Source organism: Ursus arctos, unplaced genomic scaffold, assembly GCF_023065955.2.
Source record: "Ursus arctos isolate Adak ecotype North America unplaced genomic scaffold, UrsArc2.0 scaffold_10, whole genome shotgun sequence".
NCBI classification, from domain to species: Eukaryota; Metazoa; Chordata; class Mammalia; order Carnivora; family Ursidae; genus Ursus; species Ursus arctos.
In genome coordinates, this window is record NW_026622764.1 from 51,561,152 (window position 1) to 51,581,078 (window position 19,927).

A 19,927-nucleotide genomic window follows, 5' to 3' on the forward strand; every position below is an offset into this window, starting at 1 on the left:
AGAAAATAGAAATTAACTGAAACTTGCCTATCCAGATATAAGCAACTCTTAACATTCAGCTATTTACCTTTTATGTTTTATATGTAACCCTTCCCCCCACATACATAGAACATAATATACACACATATATACGTATATATTATTATTGTTTGGTTCTTATTTAAAAAACAGGAATTCTTCCACATGTACTTTTAAAAGAGAACAGAGACTTTGACAGGAAAGACTATTTTCAGTTTTGTACTGTTTCCCATTAAATAGTAAGAGCATCACTGCTGTCTGGATCATAACTTAATTATGGCTGTAACAATTCACACCGTGCTTAAACTGCGCTCTCGAGCTGGCAAATGAATGACTTTCCTTTGGCATAGTCTTGTGACAGTCCTATTAAATACACATGATCTAAAAATGAGAAAAAATTCCCTTGTATTCCTATAACTCCATTCATTAAAGTATATACGTTGTAGTATTTTGCGTTTTCCTATGTGCCGTTTCTAGATGTTCCCAAACACACTTGATCTCAAACACAGCCCTGTGTTTCTCTTCAGTATGTAAAAAATGTAACCCGCACTCTGATACCCACACAAGTACAAACCCTTCACAGCCTGCAGAAGCACTGACATGAAAAATCTCCCTAACCAATAAAAACGGAGCTGCAAACAGAAGAAACTGAAGTGAACTACTTTTAAATGTATGTATGTGCATCCAGAATTAGTTGGTTTGATTTATCTTGTATGATAGTGACTCTATTGCTGGTAAAGATTAATTGTATTATGGTGCTCTTGGCATGTTATTTTCCCAGTCCATTTCTCAGTATGACATTTCTTATTTTTCTCCGCTACAAAGCACCCACTATCATAATTTTCACCTGCTGAGTTTACATTACTAATGATAATATTAAAATTCAGAGTTTTTTTGACCTTTATAGCGATAAATTAGGTCATAAGAATAGATGGGATGCAATCTGATAAATGAGGAAGACATTTAATTATTATTAAAGTACAATCAAATTCCACAAGGTTGGCCAGGCACACTATGAGAGCTCAGTAAACGTTAAGTAGTCTCCCCTCCCCAACACACCGCAGTCCAGTTCTCTCCTCTCTGTTCTTCCATATGCAACACGAGAAACATTCCAAGAACTAAGTGCTTGGGCTGCCAGTGCACGATGGGTGTACAATACAAAGTCCTCTGCATAACAAATAATATGAATCATGGTCACGATGCTAATACTAATACGTAGCCCTTGCTGAATGCCTGGTAGATGCCAGATGCTGGTCCTGTTATTACCCCTGTTTACAGATGAAACAGTTGAGGCACAAATATGGCGAGTAGCTTCCTAAGTTCAGGGACCTGAAAAGTAGTGGCTCTGAGACTGGGCCCCAGGCACTCAGACTCCGGAGCTACTGGAGTGCGTGGCCTTCTGTCTGAGTCACCTCTCGGGGAATCACAACTTCTGCACCCCGTTCAGGCCCCTCGTCCCGCCCCAAGCCCTCTTCCTTACTGAGAGCCAGTCTTTGGTGATTTCCCTGTTTTGTCAGATGCGTCTCCTCAGTGGGCCATGTGCTCCTTGAGGACAGTGACTGGGCTGTGACGGCATACGTTCCCACACAGCACTGTGCCTGCAACGCCGGACTGCCCGGCGCCCGGATGCGGACGGACACGGCTGGTTGCGAGTCTGCTGTCTTTTGCGTACTCTCCAAATGGGTGTGCTTTCTTATGAACCAGGGTCTGGAAATTACTAATTGTATAGTCTTTTCTTTTTGGGGGTTGGATGGCAGAGAAGTTCAACATTTGGATTAAATGAAGTCCCTAGACACCTCAGTTCAGCACAGTTTGATGCGAATTTATTGGCCCTCCACCACTCTCACATTCATCAAATATTTTTTAAGCACCGACTATATGGTAGGCTTTGCGCTAGACAAGATTCACAGATGAATAATAGTAGTTCCTGCTCTCAAAGAATGTAAGCGTCCCGAGGATGACAGGCATGTAAAAGATAGTAAAATACAGTGTGATCGGAGCTCTGACAAGGCTCGGGCTTGGGGGCTGTGCGAGCCCAGAGCAGCACGTGACCAGGACGGCTGGGGAGCAGGTGGCAGTTAGGCAGAGTGTCGTCTGGCATCGTGCGAGACGGAGCTTGTCAGAAATGCAGATTTGCAGGCCCCAGCCTACATTTGCCCAATCTGAAGCTCTGAGGTGGAGCCCAGCAATTTTTTTAAGAAGCTCTCCATTAGAGTCTGTTGCTTGCTAAAGCCTAAAGAATAGACTTAGAATAGAATAAAGAAATAAATAAAACTAAGAGAATAAAGAAATACTGCCTTTTAGAATGTCAGACTCATAGGCACACAACAGTTAGGCAAGAAAACGTACTAAATTAAAATCCATAAAATAAGGGTTAGGTGAGGTGATCCCTACCACCTCAGTTCTAACTTTCACAGTCTACAAGACTTCTGTACACATCTTTTTTTTTTTTTTAATTTATGTATTTAGAGCATGTGAGTGGGGGGAAGGGGCAGAGGGAGAGGGAGAAGGACAGAGAGAATCTCAAGCAGGCTCTGCACTGAGCACGGAGCCTGCTGCAGGGCTCGATCTCACGAGCCTGAGATCATGACCTGAGCTAAAATCAAGAGTCAGATGCTTAACTGACTGAGCCGCCCAGACGTCCCTTCCGTACACATCTTAGAGTGAGGTGGATGGAGTACGTTCACCTAAGATCACCTACGGGTGATCCACACAAGGAAGAGCGTGCGTCTCTCACCTAACCAGACCAAGCAGACTCACAGAGCTGTCCCAGGTGGCCCCAAATTCTACGTCGATTAAATCATCAGAAGTACTTTAAATGTACTACAAACGCACCCACCTACGTAGGCTCACATTATGATAGGTTCCGTAAGGCATACACGCATCACCGGCCATTCCGGCACTTACGCCTGAGTTGAGGCGTCAGGCCCATCATGGGTTGTTCGGAATGTCTGGAATGCTGATAAATACCATGGGAATATGGGGAAGATGCTAATTGATTTGGGCTGATCTTAGGATAAGACCCCAAGAAATGGGAATTGAGCTGGGCCTAAAAACAGGTGGAATTTGCATGGCCGGCAAAACGTAGCTCATCGGCATACACTGAACAGTCTGGAAATTGTCCAGACAAAGGCAGGCACTCTGTAATCTCGTGGGGAAGCTGACATAACAATAAAAATGACGGTGACGCCGAGCATCACAAGCCACAAATCTCCCCTACAAGGGCAATTTCAGGGCTGGGAAGGCTGAGGTTTATAGGATTTTCTTGAAAAAAAAAAAATCAAATGAACAGAAATCTGAAAAAAACAATGAAGTGTTCCAAGGCTGGGGAGTCTCTTCAAGGGGACCTGCGACTTTTGGAGAACGGCTGCCATACACCTGACCAGGCGCCGCTGGCAAGTCTGCGGGGGACTGGGCACGATCGCAAGCAGGCTGCTGCCTCAGCGGGTGACAGGCAAAGACCTCTGTGCTCCTGCCACCTACACAGCTCAGAACTACTCCCTCGTTTCTTCAGCAAAAGGCCCCCAGTCTTTCTATAATGAATCTGACCCACGATGGCCTCTTCCTGTGAGCACCAGCTTGCCTCCCCAGGTCAGCTTGTGCTCTGCCTGAGTTCCGAACACATGGAGGGAACTCACACTGAGGTTTGGTTTGCTGGGATTCTGACATTGTGTGGTACCCTAAGTTAGACTTAAGCCAGAAGTGTGAGGTTTGCAACCCGCCTGGAGGTCTGAATACGATACTCAGTTACAGGTGGCTACGGACAGGACCTCGGGCGCCTGGGAGGGCAGCTGGGCTGGGCGGCCCTCTCGCATGTGCGGGGGGCTGGGAAGGGCTGGGGAGCCCTGCGTGGCCGGCAGTGGACTCACAGCCCCATGGATTGCCTCCTGCTAGGCGCTAGAGAGGGAGGGAGGGAATGGAGAGAGTGTATATTCGTGCGGCCACAAACCCTCCTCCGTGCAGGCGAGTTGGCCAGCAGAGCGGACAGGGGGTGCCGGTGAGGGCACGGCTCTGCGCCCCTGCCAGCGCTGATCGAGAGCGGCTGGCGGGCAGCAGAAGGTCATGGAACAGGAAACTTCCTGTCGCAGCCTTTCCCGCCCCTCTGCCCGTTTGCTTCTTCCCATTTCTCCACCTACTTTTCTTCTTTGTCATCTTCCTACACATTTCCTCAAAGAAATGCCACCGCCCGGTGAGTCCCGTGGCGGCGTGACGGATGCGGTGTGGAGCTGGGCAGTGTGCGGGAACGGGGAAGGGCCGCCCGTCACAGAGCGGCCCGGGGGAGCCCCGGGGAGGACCCGCGTCGCAGTCGGGAGCTGACCCCCGCTGGCCCCGGCCTGGCCGCTGCGCGTCCCAGCTCTCCCCTTCCCGGTCTCCTGCGCGCTTAGCGCGGTCGAGGAGTGCGAAGGCCCGTAGAACGTCTGATGGTCCAACAGTCTCGGGAGCCCCGGGGCTCCGCAGTCACTCGGGCCTCAGAAGGGACCTGTGCGGACGGGTGAGTGGCTGCCTCTCGACTTCAGACCGCTGATCTTCGTGCTGTGTCCGCAGGAACCGAAGCTCTCTGAGTAAGGGAGGCTCCCAGGACTCTCCCTTCCTGTCTTCGTGAGGCACTAGAACAAACTTCTGCTTCTGTCCATCCTCTGGACTCCTGGCTTTTGCCCACAAATGTTCCCATTCGCTTTTGGTCAGCGCATCGGGCAGCGCTAGGCTGCAGAGCTGTGACCGAGCCCCCTGGATTTCTTACACTTCAACATGATGTCGCTCACGCTCGGGTCATGCCTGTAGGCTTGTGCACCCATCTCGTTGATGGTTTGGGGCTTCCGTGTATCTTCTTGGCCATGTTAGGAATAAAAACTTAATTTTCTATTTGGGATCAGAACTCACTTTGTTTTTAACTGATCACTCTTCTCAATCTCATGCCTTTTCTCCCGAGGGTGGACAAGCCTCGCTGGGGTAGGGCTGGCCTGGTCCTGTGAGCCTGGGCCTGGGGTCCACGCAGAGGACAGGCTCTGTAGTCCTGAGACCACCAAGAAGTCTGACCTGCAGTTCACAGCACAAAACCAAATAACCTGTCTTGCTATTAGTCTTCTAAGTTATTCATGAAGTATACACAGCTTGCCTTTCTCCTCCGAATGCAAGTATTCTCGGGAGTTGTTTCTCCTCTCCTGCTGAGGAACTCAGTAGCTCTCTGTGTGGTAACATCCGAGCGTTAGTATCGGCTGTGCGTCTCACCCCTTACCAGGCAGGTGCTGAGCTCTAACACTTTTAAAGAATCTGTGGATCTCCCGCCATCCCTAAATCCCAATCAAATGGGAATCTCCCACATTTAAAAAGTGCTAAACCGGTAGATGAATTAACTAATACATTGTTAACGTCCACTGCATACTGTCTGTGACTGCAAGAACAAATATTTTGAAGTCCCATGGCAGGAACTAATTAAATAAACTAGAACATATCTGTGGCATGAAGTATTAGGTGGTCATTAAAAAAAAGAGTAACATGGGGAAAGGCTAATGATCTACGAGGAGAAAAGCTTAGGCTGTAAAACTGCCCACGTGATACGCTTCGCGTGTGTGGAAGTGGATACGTGTGCACACAAAGATGAGGGAATTACAAAGAAGCGGAAACGCGAATTTCTCAGTGGCGAGATTGCAGGTGGTTTTCTTTTTCTTTACATTTTTCTGCATTTTCCAGATTTTCTACAAAAACAAATGGTGCTTTTACGATAAGAAGCATTTATACATATGGATATCGGATCTATTTGTTACCAGTCTTCCATCTTAAAGAGTTGATTTGTTTCTACATCAGGTAGGATCATTCAACCTTTTGGGGAAAGTACCTTCGGTCTCCAAAATTGAAAACTTTTGTGTCAGATCTTGGCGTTAACTATCTAGGTATCCATGTCCCTGTGAGACCATTTTACATAGAGCTGAAGTTTAGGTCTCTTTGCCTGTCCGTCTCTCACCCGGCCTGGGGAAGGAAGGCATACCCACTTCTCTAAACCCGGCCCTCAGCTTTCTTAGACATGTGCTTATCCTGTTACCTGCTCCAAACCCACTAACGGTCAAGCAGCTACTACCGAGTCGGCTCCTATCGTGACGAAAAGGACAGAACCGTAGCCCCCAGCTCCAGCTGGGGAAACGCACTGTTGGTTGGCCGTGAAGAGCTGGCTAACAGAACTGGTCAAGTGTTTACCGGAAACAAAAGCACGGACCCTGAAGCCAGCCTCAGCCCGCGTTTGATGGCCTCTCCCTGCTGTCCTTCTCTGGGGCTCTGCGCGAACCAGAAGGTGGTACACGGCCTCTTCCAGGCATCGGTCCCTTTCAGGGGTGCAGTGTTGGGATGCATGTGGGATGGTTTTTAGACGGAATTATGGACTTCATGGTAATAACAGGACATGTGGATAATGCACAGCAGAAAACGTAGTGAAGCAGCTGAGTGGTGGCAAGAGGGGGAGGAGGGGTAGAGGATGGGGAAGGCAGCAGCAGTAGGAGAAAAGCCGTGACGCTACAGGAGCTGTGATTTGAGGAGAAGACCAAGTTCTGGGTGTCAGCATTTAGCATATGAGGAGAGTCATATATTACAGGGTAAAGGAGATTTTAGTCCATGACAAGTCCACCTTCTTGATTTCAAACATCTACTGAGCAAGGATGACCTCAGGCACCTACATGTGCGGGTCCTTCTCTCCCTGCAGAAAGACAAAGTGGCCACTGGTTTTCCAGTTGAGCTTCTCAAGTGTCCTAAAGCTCCTTATATATCTGTGTATCACGTCCCATTCCTGTCAGACTCCTCTCCATGGAGCCAGTCCTTCCGATAAAGGACTCCTCTCCAGAGAGTTACTGGAAGCGTGCAAATAAGTTACCTCAAGTCCGTGATGCCCACGGAGATACTAACCCGATGGTGGAGAGAGAGCCCTATGGAATGAAACAGAGGACAAGCAAGTCTGGTGAGGGCGGGGCGCATGACAGGAGGTCAGCTCTGCCTGGGCTAGAACCATGTCGGCACGACCCTGATGGATCTCCAGAACCGGGCGCAGCACCTGGCCTGCGGAAGGCTGGGGTGATAACACCTAACGCGAACCGATGATGTCCACCCCGCTACGCCACGCTCACAAGAACCCTGTGAGGCAGGTGGGATTATTACCTTCATTTTAGAAGTGAAAAACTTGGTGCAAGGGGGCAGTTATCACCCAAGTCCTCCCGGACAGGAAGGGGCAGAGCCAGGGTTGAGGCCAGGCCGCTTGGTGCCCAGACCCGTTCCAGACCTACGCTCTGCCGCCTCCCCGCTCAATGACTCCCTGATTAACAGAGTCAAAAGAGGGTGGCAGGACGAAGTAGCGGCTCCGTAAGGCTGAGGGCGGCGGGACATCGAGAGAAGAGAGAGCCCCACGACTGGAGGAACTATGACCTCTGGAGTCTCACACCCAGTCGCGCTGGGCTCATGCTCGCCAGGTCAGGGGCTCGCGTTGCCCTCATAGAGCCTGTGGGATGAGGTGTGGGAAGAGCGAGTCCCTTCTGTCTTGTCTGCTCCCCTTCCAGTGCCAGGTTGGGGGGTGGCGGCGAAGAGCAGGTAGGTAGCAAGTTGTTATGGGAAGAAAGGATGGAGCCGAGTTGTCTTTGCCTTTTGAGAATACAGCCCATTTTCCTGTGGGGCTTTTCTTTTCTCTTTCCTGCCTTGTTTATATATACATCAGTGTATATTTTTACCTCTTGTGCTCGCCAGCCTCAAGGATGGAAGCCACGCTCTGAAACTCGGCAAAGGACCCAGCCCTCGCAGAAGGTCCGCCATAGACATCATTAAAATACATGGTTGACAGTGGCTTTCTGCTGCGGCGTGCTAAACTTGAGGAATGTTCTTCACACAGCATCTCTTCTCTACAGTCCTGAGATCTTTACTCTGACAGATTCAAAGACAACTCTGAGGATTTACTTTCTTACAGAGGCAGCGTGAAAAACTGAAAAGTCTTTTCTCTTTTGTGTTTTTGTTATATTGTTGGGTGGGAAGGGTGTTGTACTCGACAGTGGGAACCCTCAGTATCATGAATTAAGTCTCTTTACAGGTTGCAAACGATTCCTCTAACCCCAGTGTGTGAGCCTGAACTGGGCAACCAGAAGATGTGGAGTCGTGGCTTCCATACCACAGATGCAAGGGCGGGAGCGGTGGAAATTTATGGGAAATTTTTAGACCAAAATGTTTATACATGGCAGGCTTCAGCCACCACCTTACTTGATTCCTCCAGCTTTTTCCTACATTTCTTGCATCCTCTCCCTTCCCCTCCATGTTCTCACCAAACACTCACACTTCGGGATCATGGGTGGGGCTAGCTCTGGGAGGAAGGTCACCAGAGATGCACAATAAGCACAGATGAAGTTCCCCCCCCCCGATTTTGGTCTCTGTTATGCATAATTACTAGGGGCCAGGCTAGTTGTTTAGCAGTTTTGGGCATAGGAGACAGCTCAGAGACAGATATAAAAAGAAAATTCATAGTTTGCTTTTTAGGAAAGGAAATTGGGTCTGGAATAACTGAAGTCTCTAAACGAACTGTGATCGTGGCTAGTTTTAAACTCGGCCGCACTTAGAAGGCTGGACTGCCCAGCTGTCCTTAATGTATCCATTTCCAACAGAAGGAAAAACCTATTTAAAATCAAAAAGTGCAGTACTCTTAGAGAGCAAGGCCTTTGCAGGTGATCTCAGTTTCTGGCTCTGATGGTTTTAAATCAGACCTCAGAAAACTTTCCTCATGGGCATGAGCGTGCAGACCTTGCGATGGGGACAAGGGTAGGATTTGTAAGGCGCTTCGGTGTGGGGGCCTCAGGAATGCCAGACAAGGTGTGGTTGGGCAGAGACTTGTTGTGCGATTAAATGTAAAAACAGTAGAAGAGTAATAGTCACAGACCAAATCTCGGTGTGGTTAACATCCCAGGAGCCTGACAGCTCTGGGACTAAGGCAACAGAGTCAGTGAACTGCGAGACTAGACGTATTTTCTGTGGGTCCCTTTCAGGACTCCCGATGTCACCCAAAGTGAGCATGTGCCGCACCGCATTCTAAACGCTAATCGATTCTGTGAGTCTGAAGCTCCTGCCAGACTTGATGACACGGCTATTAATGCGCGGTATCCCCCAGAAACAAACACGAAAGATGCAGAACAAGATTTACGGGTATGTTAATTACAGCATTATTTATAATAGTAAAAAAAAACGGGAAGTTAAATGCCTAACGCATAGGTCTGTGGTTCAATTATTTCATATCTACATTATGCAGTCATTAAAAATCATGTCTTTGAGGAACATTTGGTGACAAGAAAAATACTTGTAATGAGAAATCAAAAAGGTGCAAAACTGAAAACAATATGATAATATTTATTTATGGCTTTTCCCCTCTGGTCATATATAGGCACATGACTGGAAAGAATGAAAATAAAACATTAACAGTGGTTATCTCTGAGCAATGAGATACTAAGTGATTTTTCTTTACCTCTGTATTTTTTTCTGTAATTTTCCAGTTTCATACAAACTATTTCTTTTATAATAAAAAGTATCGTTTTTAAAAAGCACTTGTCAACTCCCACAAGACTATCCAGCTAAGCCAGCATCAGTCCTGTATAATTGTTATTAATAAATAATATGTAAAATTTCCGCCCATGTGAATAATTACAGTGAAAAAAAATCTATATGTCTTCATCAATAACCTCTGGGCCAGAGGCTTTAAGCCTCATAATCTGCATTAGTATTCATCCTGTCAAAATTCCGCCTTCCACATTAAACACTATTTACGTGGCGAAGTGACGAGAAGGAATTGGTATGCTGAGTGTGTAGTCTGAGCCAGCTGTTTACCTGCATGCTCTCCCTGAGCACGCTTCCGGATGCAGAAGGTGCAGCTCAAAAAGTCGACTGCCTTGCCCTGGTCACATGGCTATTCGGGGGTCAAAGTGGACTCAAAACCTCTCAGTCTGGCTTGAAAGCCTTGATTCCTTCTACTACCACAGAGCTGATGGAAACTTTAGATGAAGACATAGACTTCACTGCAGACATTTAAAAATATCTTCACAAGATATTGCACAAGTGCTTCTCACATGTGGCCAAAATAACGAATTTTTGTTTCTTTTCATTCACGTCACTTCAGTGAAGGTAGGAGGGAAACTGCCCAAAGGAGACAACACTATAGACAAAAGAGAGAAAGACAAGTGAAGAGCCCACCTACTGGGAAACCCCTGATCGAAGAGGCAGCGATTACGATGACTAGCCTCGCCTGAGGGCCGGTGAGGCGGTGGCCACCAGCGGTGACCAACAACTGTGGCTGGGCTCGATCTTCCTCAAGTATCTCACCCACCCTGGTCATGTGGCTGCTCGTCCCTCCTACCTGGCCTGAACCCCATCTCTCAACAGTCATTTCTTCTGCCGATTACAAAGCCTACATCCTGCATTCCAGAGAGGAATTTTTCAAAGCTAAACACTTTCCTTTAGGAAGGACAAAAGACCTCAAAGATGATCTTCCACTTTTTTCATTTAATAATGAATGCCTTTTGACATTTCTCAAAATGAGAGCCTAGGGACTAGATATTGTGGTAGGCTTATCTTCACAAGTATCGTCAATTTAATTTAACCAACAGATGAACTCACAATCATAACAACATCCTGCTCAGAACCTCACAGTTACAAAGTAATTCCACATCCATTCTCTCATTTACTTCTCACCATAGGCCTTATGGAAAGAAAGGCGGGTAAACCATCCCCATTTACAGACCAGGAAACTGAGGCATACTGCCATTTTGGCTGGCTTGCTGGATTTGGTGGTGGCTTCCTTGGAAGGCACAGAGGGACTGACTGAGGGGAGAGCATGCGAAGGTTCTGGTTGAGAATGTGGCAGCTATATACAGAAGAATGAAACTTGACCACTCTCTCACACCATACACAAAGATAAACTCCAAATGGATGAAAGACCTCGATGTGAGACAGGAATCCATCAGAATCATCTTGGAGAATACAGGCTATAACCTCTTCGACATCAGCCACAGCAACTTCTTTCATGACACATTTCCAAAGGCAAGGGAAACAAAAGCAAAAATGAACTTTTGGGACTTCATCAAGATAAAAAGCTTCTGCACAGCCAAGGAAACAGTCAACAAAACAAAGAGACAACCCATGGAATGGGAGAAGATATTTGCAAATGACACTACAGATAAAAGGCTGGTATCCAAGATCTACAAAGAACTTCTCAAACTCAATACCCAATAAACAAATAAATAAAAAAACGGGAAGAAGATATATGAACAGACACTTTTCCAATGAAGACATACAAATGGCTAACAGACATATGAAAAAATGTTCAACATCATTAGCCATCAGGGAAATTCAAATCAAAACCATATTCCATTTACAATAGCACCAAAAATCATACGTTACCTTGGAATTAACTTAACCAGAGACGTAAAGGACCTATATTCTAGAAACTACAAATCACTCTTGAAAGACATTGAAGAAGACACAAAAAGATGGAAAAATATTCCATGCTCATGGATCAGAAGAATTAACATAGTTAAAATGTCCATGCTACCCAGAGCAATCTACACTTTCAATGCTATCCCGATCAAAATACCAATGACATTTTTCAAAGAGCTGGAACAAACAGCCCTTAAATTTGTGTGGAACCAGGAAAAGCCCCGAATCGCCAAGGAACTGTTGAAAAGAAAAAACAAAGCCGGGGGTGTCACACTGCCGGATTTCGAGCTGTACTACAAAGCTGTGATCACAAAGACAGCATGGTACTGGCACAAAAACAGACACATAGACCAATGGAACAGAACAGAGAACCCAGAAATGGACCCTCAACTCTTTGGGCAACTAATCTTTGATAAAGCAGGAAAAAACATCCAGTGGAAAAAAGACAGTCTCTTCGATACATGGTGCTGGGAAAATTGGACAGCTACATGCAAAAGAATGAAACTTGACTACTCTCTCACACCATACACAAAGATAAACTCCAAATGGATGAAAGACCTCGATGTGAGACAGGAATCCATCAAAATCCTAGAGGAGAACATAGGCAGCAACCTCTACGATATCAGCCACAGCAACCTTTTTCATGACACATCTCCAAAGGCAAGAGAAACAAAAGATAAAATGAACTTGTAGGACTTCATCAAGATAAAAAGCTTCTGCACAGCCAAGGAAACAGTCAAAAAAACTAAGAGGCAGCCCACAGAATGGGAGAATATATTTGCAAATGATACTACAGATAAAAGACTGGTATCCAAGATCTACAAAGAACTTCTCAAACTCAATACACAAGAAACAAATAAACAAATAATAAAAAGGGCAGAAAATATGAACAGACACTTTTCCAATGAAGACATACAAATGGCTAACAGACACATGAAAAAATGTTCAAAATCATTAGCCATCAGGGAAATTCAAATCAAAACCACACTAAGATACCACCTTATGCCAGTTAGAATGGCAAAAATTGACAAGGCAAGAAACAACAATTGTTGGGGAGGATGTGGAGAAAGGGGATCCCTCCTACATTGTTGGTGGGAATGCAAGTTGGTGCAGCCACTCTGGAAAACAGTGTGGAGGTCCCTCAAAAAGTTAAAAATTGAACTACCCTATGATCCAGCAATTGCACTACTGGGTATTTACCCCAAAGATACAGACGTAGTGAAGAGAAGGGCCATGTGCACCCCAATGTTCATAGCAGCTCTGTCCACAATAGCTAAATCGTGGAAGGAGCCGAGATGCCCTTCAACAGATGACTGGATTAAGAAGTTGTGGTCCATACATACAATGGAATATTACTCAGCCATCAGAAAGAACGAGTTCTCAACATTTGCTGCAACATGGACAGCACTGGAGCAGATAATGCTAAGTGAAATAAGTCAAGCAGAGAAAGACAATTATTATATGGTTTCACTCATTTATGGAACATAAGAAGTAGGAAGATGGGTAGGAGAAGAAAGGGATAAAGAATGGGGGGTAATCAGAAGGGGGAATGAAGCATGAGAGACTATGGACTCTGAGAAACAAACTGAGGGCTTCAGAGGGGAGGGGGTGGGGGAATGGGATAGACTGGTGATGGGTAGTAAGGAGGGCACGTATTGTATGGTGCACTGGGTGTTATACGCAACTAACGAATCATGGAACTTTACATCAGAAACCAGGGATGTACTGTATGGTAACTAACATAATATAATAAAAATATTATAAAGAAAAAAACCCAACACATTGAGATACCACCTTACACCAGTTAGAATGGCAAAAATTGACAAGGCAAGAAACAACAAATGTTGGAGAGGATGTGGGGAAAGGGGAACCCTCTCACACTGTTGGTGGGAATGCAAGTTGGTACAGCCACTTTGGAAAACAGTGTGGAGGTCCCTTAAGAAATTAAAAATAGAGCTACCCTATGACCCAGCAATTACACTGCTGGGTATTTACCCCAAAGATACAGACATAGTGAAAAGAAGGCCATATGCACCCCAATGTTCATAACAGCATTGTCCACAATAGCCACACCATGGAAGGAGCCAAGATGCCCTTCAACAGACAAACGGATAAAGAAGATGTGGTCTATATATACAACGGAATATTACTCAGCCATCAGAAAGAATGATTACCCAACATTTGCATTAACATGGATGGAACTGGAGGAGATTATGCTAAGTGAAATACGTCAAGCAGAAAAAGACAATTATCATATGGTTTTACTTATTTGTGGGACATAAGGAATAGCAGGGAGATTGTTAGGAGAAGGAAGGGGAAAATGAAGGAGGGGGGAAACAGGGTGAAACGAACCATGAGAGACTATGGACTCAGGGAAACAAACTGAGGGCTTCAAAGGGGAAGGAGGTGGGGGATTGGGATAGCCCAGTGATGGGTAGTAAGGAGGGCACGTATTGCATGGAGCACTGGGTGTTATGCACAAACAATGAACCATGGATCACTACATCAAAACTAAGGATGTACTGCATGGTGACTAAGATATCATTAAAAAAAAAAAAAAAGAATGTGGCAGCAGTGTGTCGCTGGAGGACAGGACCCTGGAAAAAAGCTCTGGGGTAAGGGTGGCACTTACGAAATATTCAAGTGGGAAGAGAAACTACTTAGACAGAAATATTTCCCGTGGAGGGCTCTGTATGAATGGCTTCCTCCCCACCTTTTCTACTTTTTCAAGTCCTCTCCATTCTTCAGAGGCAACCCAAATCCCACAGACCTGAGAAGCCATTCTTTTTTTTTTCTTTTCTTACGATTTTATTTATTTATTTGACAGAGAGAGAGCGAGCGAGCGAGCACAAGCAGGCGGGGAGGCGCAGGAGGAGAGGGAAAAGCAGACTCCTCACTGAGCAGGGAGCCCGATGTCAGGCTCCATCCCAGGACCCTGGGATCATGACCTGAGCTGAAGGCAGACGCTTCACTGACTGAGCCACCCAGGCGCCCCCCGGAAAGCCATTCTTAATTATCCACCACAAAGAAACCATAATAATACCATCTTAAGGTTTCCACGGGCCTTAGCTCATGACAACGTCACACCACATTTCTGACGGTGGCTTTGCCATATGTTTTACAAACAGGAAAATGAAGCTCAGAAGGGCTCACCTGTCCCCAGCTGACACGGTTAATAAGCCACAAAGTCCAGATTTCCAACTACATCACGTCACAGCTGCCTCCCCTTCCTGCACACTTATCACACCTCGTATATCGCCCGAGTGTCCCCTCCTACCTGCACTCAGTGTAAGCTCTTTGAGGGCAGACCGTAAACCTTGCATTTCGTTGTAAGCACCCCCACTGCCGGCACCTAGCAGAGCTCCGTGTGCGCAGCAGGGTCTCCGTAAGCGGCAGACGCTAAATATCTGTTTGGTAGGAACAGCAGTCATTAAGAGAGATTTTTTTGGTACTTTGGATGTCAGGCTTTCCGCGGTATATAATTAAAACAAGAGTGAACATGAAGTGTATAATTTCTCCTAGCTCCAGCTTCATCAGCATTCATTACCACGTCTGATTCTGTGCTATGCGAAAAGAACTGCTTAGTAAGCATTTTCTGTGATGAGGATAATCAAATACAGATATCAGAGAGATTTTTAAAAAGACAAAGGCAGAGCCATCAAACACAGGGAGAGACAATGATCTACACGGCAGGATATTCCACGTGGAACTAAGGACCTTCCAAGGCAAAGAGAGTACTTGACTAAGGTTGGGCAACTGGGTACGCAAGGAACACTGCGAGAAGAAGTCGGGGTGCTAACTGGGGTCTTGTATCGAGAAGACGGATGCACCACGCTACTTGTTCCAGGTCAGAAACGAGAGGCGACGCTTTCAAGGGCTTTTCTGAGAGAAGCGGTTCGCCCTGAAATCTCTCCAGCATGACAATCATTTCATTACCATCTTCGGTGACAAGCAAACTTAATAAATATACTTGCAATATACAACTTATTACCCTGTTTGGTCTCATTCCATTTGCCCTCCCAACGCATCATTAGTGTATAGCTTTTAAAGTATAAAGAACTCAAAGAGATTCACTGAGATGAGAGAATTTTTACAATAGAGATGGCTCAGTACCTCGAAACTGACGTTTGGTAAGCTAACAGTAGCACTGCCTGTCCACCATATTGTATTGCCAAACCATTCATAGTAATCTTAACGAGCCACTGAGAGGCAGGGCTTCTGACTTCCTTGGAGTTATCAATAAAGTGCCACATACCTGTGGGCATTCCACCAACATCAAGCAACAAGAGCAAATATCAGGTTAGTGGTACCTACATTTGTGTCCTCATGGCTGTGGCCATTGGTCTCGACTAATTCCTTGGTACCTTTTAACTGCAAAAGAAAAACAAAAACAGAACAAAACCCCCAAATGAATAAGCAAGCAGATCTATTAAACATACATCATCCCATTAACTCTGATTTATTTATCTTGAGGCTGCACTTTATAAAACTTCCGAGAAAGAAAAAAAAAAAAGCAGATGGAGCCCATAATTCTAATGAGTCTTATTGAAATCAGTTTGAGACCAATATTTTATAAAACTTGATGGCTGGCAAAAAATAAATGGGTCTTGGTCATTATTTTTTAAATAAGATTAGAAAGCAGTTCCATAGGCATAAAACGTATAAAATTGGTTCTTAAGAATAATAAATGATTTCATTTCCTAGTTGTATTGCTATTAATTTCAACCCTGCAGTGTTTGCAAGTTGCCACCAGCTAAATGATGTTATACTAACGATTACTCGTGAATGATGTATTTTCGGTGGTTCTAACACGCCACAGTGCTACTCTACGTGTCCTCCTTGAGAACATATTTGAATGACTGGCATTGTTTCTGGAGGCCTAAAAAAAAAAAAAAGATGATTTTCTTCTTTTTGTAAAGGAAGAACTGGGAAGACATTTCCTTGGTCACTGAGGCATCAGAAGAAAAGCTATTTCTCAAATGAGATTTATAACAGTGAACATTTGAAAACACTACTCTCTTTCTTCTCCCTCAGAAGGCTTAGGAGTGATCAGTTACCAGAAGATTTCTGGAAACCTTTAATTGGCATTTTTTCCTCGCCCGGCTCAAAGCAGACGTTTGGAAGCAGAGAGCAAGGGCGAAGGCTGAGCAGACCTCGCAGCGCTCGCCAGTGTTTCTTCCTGGCTTATGAGTGCTTAGCAAGCAGTATCCTCGTCATCTTTTTTTATGCCAAAAATAACGTATTCATGGCAGGAAATAAATGCTTAAAGTTGGAAAGAAAAGAAGAAAATAAATGCATGTACACTGACAATGTGTCTGATCCAGAATATTGGTTCTTTCTGGTTATTTGTACATATTAAAACGAAATCTTCTTTGTTTGTTTGCTTTTTTTAAGACAATGTCCAATTCTCAGCAAGAAAGCCGCACGCTCTCCATGCCAAGAGAGGGGCTCTGCCAAAGGTGGGGTAACATGAAGAAACTGAGGCTGGGGCTGCTGACCAGGGACCAGAAGTCCTTTGGCTCATTTCCACATCACTCCCACTTGAGAAGCAAGAATTCTGCCCGCCGGTCTTCAGGGCTCCCTCTCTGATGTTTCGACACCCAAAAACTACCCTGTGTCACAGGACATGAGAACAGACGGGCCCCACAGTGATCTCAACACCAGCCATTATCAGAGGGCACAGACGGACTTAAAACCCTCCTTCTTGCAGGTGTTCCTTCTTGCAGGGGTTCCTCACCTTTCTCCTCACCAGCCCTCTCTGCTCACCGTAGGTCCTGTAGCTCTGCTTCCCTGGCAGAGTGGGGAAGGCTTCGACGCTTTCCCGGGCAGGAAGGCCCATGTCCTGAAAGCCTTACAGGTTTGCCAGCACAGGCATGCCCGCTGCTCTCCTCCTCGTAAACAGATTCCCTCCCACTACTCCACGTCCTCCTCTCTTTTGACACTCCCCGTTGGCTCTCCTCGTACTCCCTGCCCATCGGTCCAGTTCCGTCCCCTGCTCCCCTCTGCCAGAGCAGCCCCAGGCCCCCTGCAGGCGGCCCCTGCTCTTTTGCCCTCACTGGCCTCTGCCTGTCCTTCTCTTCTCTAGCCGCTCCTCTCCTCCAGATAGAGCAAAGGCACGTCCTGGCTGGTGATAACCCGGCTTGTGAAGAAGCTTCAGATGTCGGACGCCGCCCCCTTTGGAAAGGAGGTGAAGGGCAGGAGCCAGTGGGGCCTGAAGGGACCGAGAGAAGCCACATCCTAGCAAACAAGGAAGGCTGGGAACCTCCTGGAGAGCCTAGGGAATAGTCCTGCCTCCCCTGATAGGGATGGGGCCGGGCCTAATGATGAGGGTCTGCTGTATTCCTTCTGTTTAGGATTCCCATCAAATGGCCTCACTTTGAACAGCAAAGTAGTACTGGGTCTTCAGAAAAAGGTGTATCTTTTCCTGTGTGTGTGTGTGTGTGTGTGTGTGTATGACAGCAAGACTCTAGGCGCATGTAGTCATACTCTCCAGCAGTGATGCTATTTGTTTAGGCCCTATCTATGCAGGCACTGAAAAAGTGTTCACACGTGTAGTTACTCTGTGCAAGTCCAAAGAAAGCCTCACGGGGCAATGCTCACGGAGGCACAGAGGTGCGTTCAAGTGTGTGTCTGTGTGCGGCTGGTTGGCTGCCAGGAGATGGAAGGAATGTGTCCGCTGTGTGCTCCCAGCTGCAAGGACGACAGGGGCAAGCAGCCAGGGGCTCTCGGGAAAACATCTGGTGGCAGCCGTAGGGCCCAAATGCACCTGCTTGTAGTGTGTCAATGGCCTTCTCAGATGGACGTACTTCTGATATCTTGCTTGAAAAGAGCCAGCCCGTTTAAATGAGCACAGCAGGTCTAAAAACGATTCCTTCCCTCTCATATTTTCTAACTCTTTAATGATTTTAGTTGTTCCGGATCTGCTTCATGTTCCCCACTTTTTTTTAAGTAATGGAGACGGAAGTGTGATGTTTCAGGGCTGCCTGTGCGTGCACTTTTGCTCTCTAAAAACGCAGGCCATAACAAGAAGATACCGGTGCTTTCTGCCAGACTCTGAATCTCTTTTCGTGACTGGGGCTTAGATTTCAAATTAAAACTCAGACACAGCTCGGAGGCATTGCGGGGTCGGTTCCAGACTGCAGTAAGGTGAGTCAACTGAACTTTTTGGTTTTCCAGTGAATATGAAAGTTAAGTTTTCACTATCCTGTAGGCTACTAAGTGTGCAAGAACGTCATGTCTAAAAAGACAATGTACAGAAAAGACCTGAGTCATCTGGAGAAAGGAGAAATCCACCCCTCCCATCCCAGCAAATGGGGGGAGCGGAGGAGGGAGAGGGAGGGAAACTGCAAAGCTCAGAGCTCTGTGTGGTCAGGAGCGAATCTGGACGAAATCAGCGCTACTCTGCTGGGAGCCTTTCAATCATGCAGAGGAGGAAAGCCCAGTGGCTTGGGGGCTCCTAGCTAGCCAGTCACTGCGAATTCAGTCAGTAGTTTGCCGTCCAGTCGAACTTCGCCCCAATCATACAGACTCAGCCTCACTCTCCATTACTCAATCTGTACTGATCATATAATCCCCAGTTTCATAAAGCATTTTCCTCCAAAGCTTATCCAGTATCCAACATCTTCAACTTTTCCCTCACAAGTCACTTAATACTTTAAGGGAAAGAAAACGAAAACTACATTTTCCTGCTCCCAAGCCATAGAAATCTAAAAACCACTTGTAAAGTCACTGAGTCACAGCTGGCTATATTCTCCCAACGTCATATTTTTAGAAATAGCACTTTTGAAGTTATTTATATGGTACAAATAACCTTCTCATAAGCCACCGTGGGTGAAAAAAAAATGTAAAACAAGCTAAATTTGATTACCCCAAAGGGTTGGGGTTACTCTGTGTGATTCTTTTTTTCCTCCTCCCAATTACCATTCATTGCATCACCGGCAGCATGGGAAGGCCAGAAACAGGAAAGCATTTCAAGAGCTCTCCCGCGTAGACACAGGGCTCAGATTTCACTCAGATTTCACCCTGCTGCCGAGCAATCCATCTTACCCTGCTGTAAGACAATACTTTCAAATCCACTTATCAATGTCAGGCCACACTTCGGTATCAAAGAAAGCCGGATGAAACGGTCAGATTTACAAACTTCATAGAGAAGGTTTGTTGCTCACTGTGGTTAGATAAGTGCCCTGATGCACGGGGATGATTTTTTTCAGGTCCCTATGAATCAGTCGTTCCTATTCATATGTCTGCGCGAGTGCCGCGGGGGACGCTAAACGCAGGCTCCTCGCTATTGCACTTCGGAGGAGACCAGCTGCGGGCTTTGACATACGTCTGCCTCTCCCATACTTTAAAACATCATCAGAAGTCATTTGTCTTTTGGAGTAGACTTCCGCACGTCGCTGGCGGGCTCGGGTGGTCCCCCCTGGGGCAGGAGGGAGAGCAGATTCGGAATTCCACGTTGCACCCGCTGCCGGGA

At 46.2% G+C, this 19,927-nt stretch overlaps 1 protein-coding gene across 4 annotated transcripts in view; it reads right to left on the reverse strand.

Annotated features, from left to right (window-relative positions):
* ENOX1 (ecto-NOX disulfide-thiol exchanger 1) overlaps positions 1-19,927 on the reverse strand; it is a 539,166-nt gene that overhangs the window by 43,953 nt on the left and 475,286 nt on the right. For all 4 annotated transcript variants that reach the window (XM_057308447.1, XM_057308444.1, XM_057308442.1 and 1 more), the window contains one exon: positions 15,769-15,825. In XM_057308447.1, the coding sequence (XP_057164430.1) occupies positions 15,769-15,825 (57 nt within the window). The remainder of the gene's footprint in view (positions 1-15,768; positions 15,826-19,927) is intronic.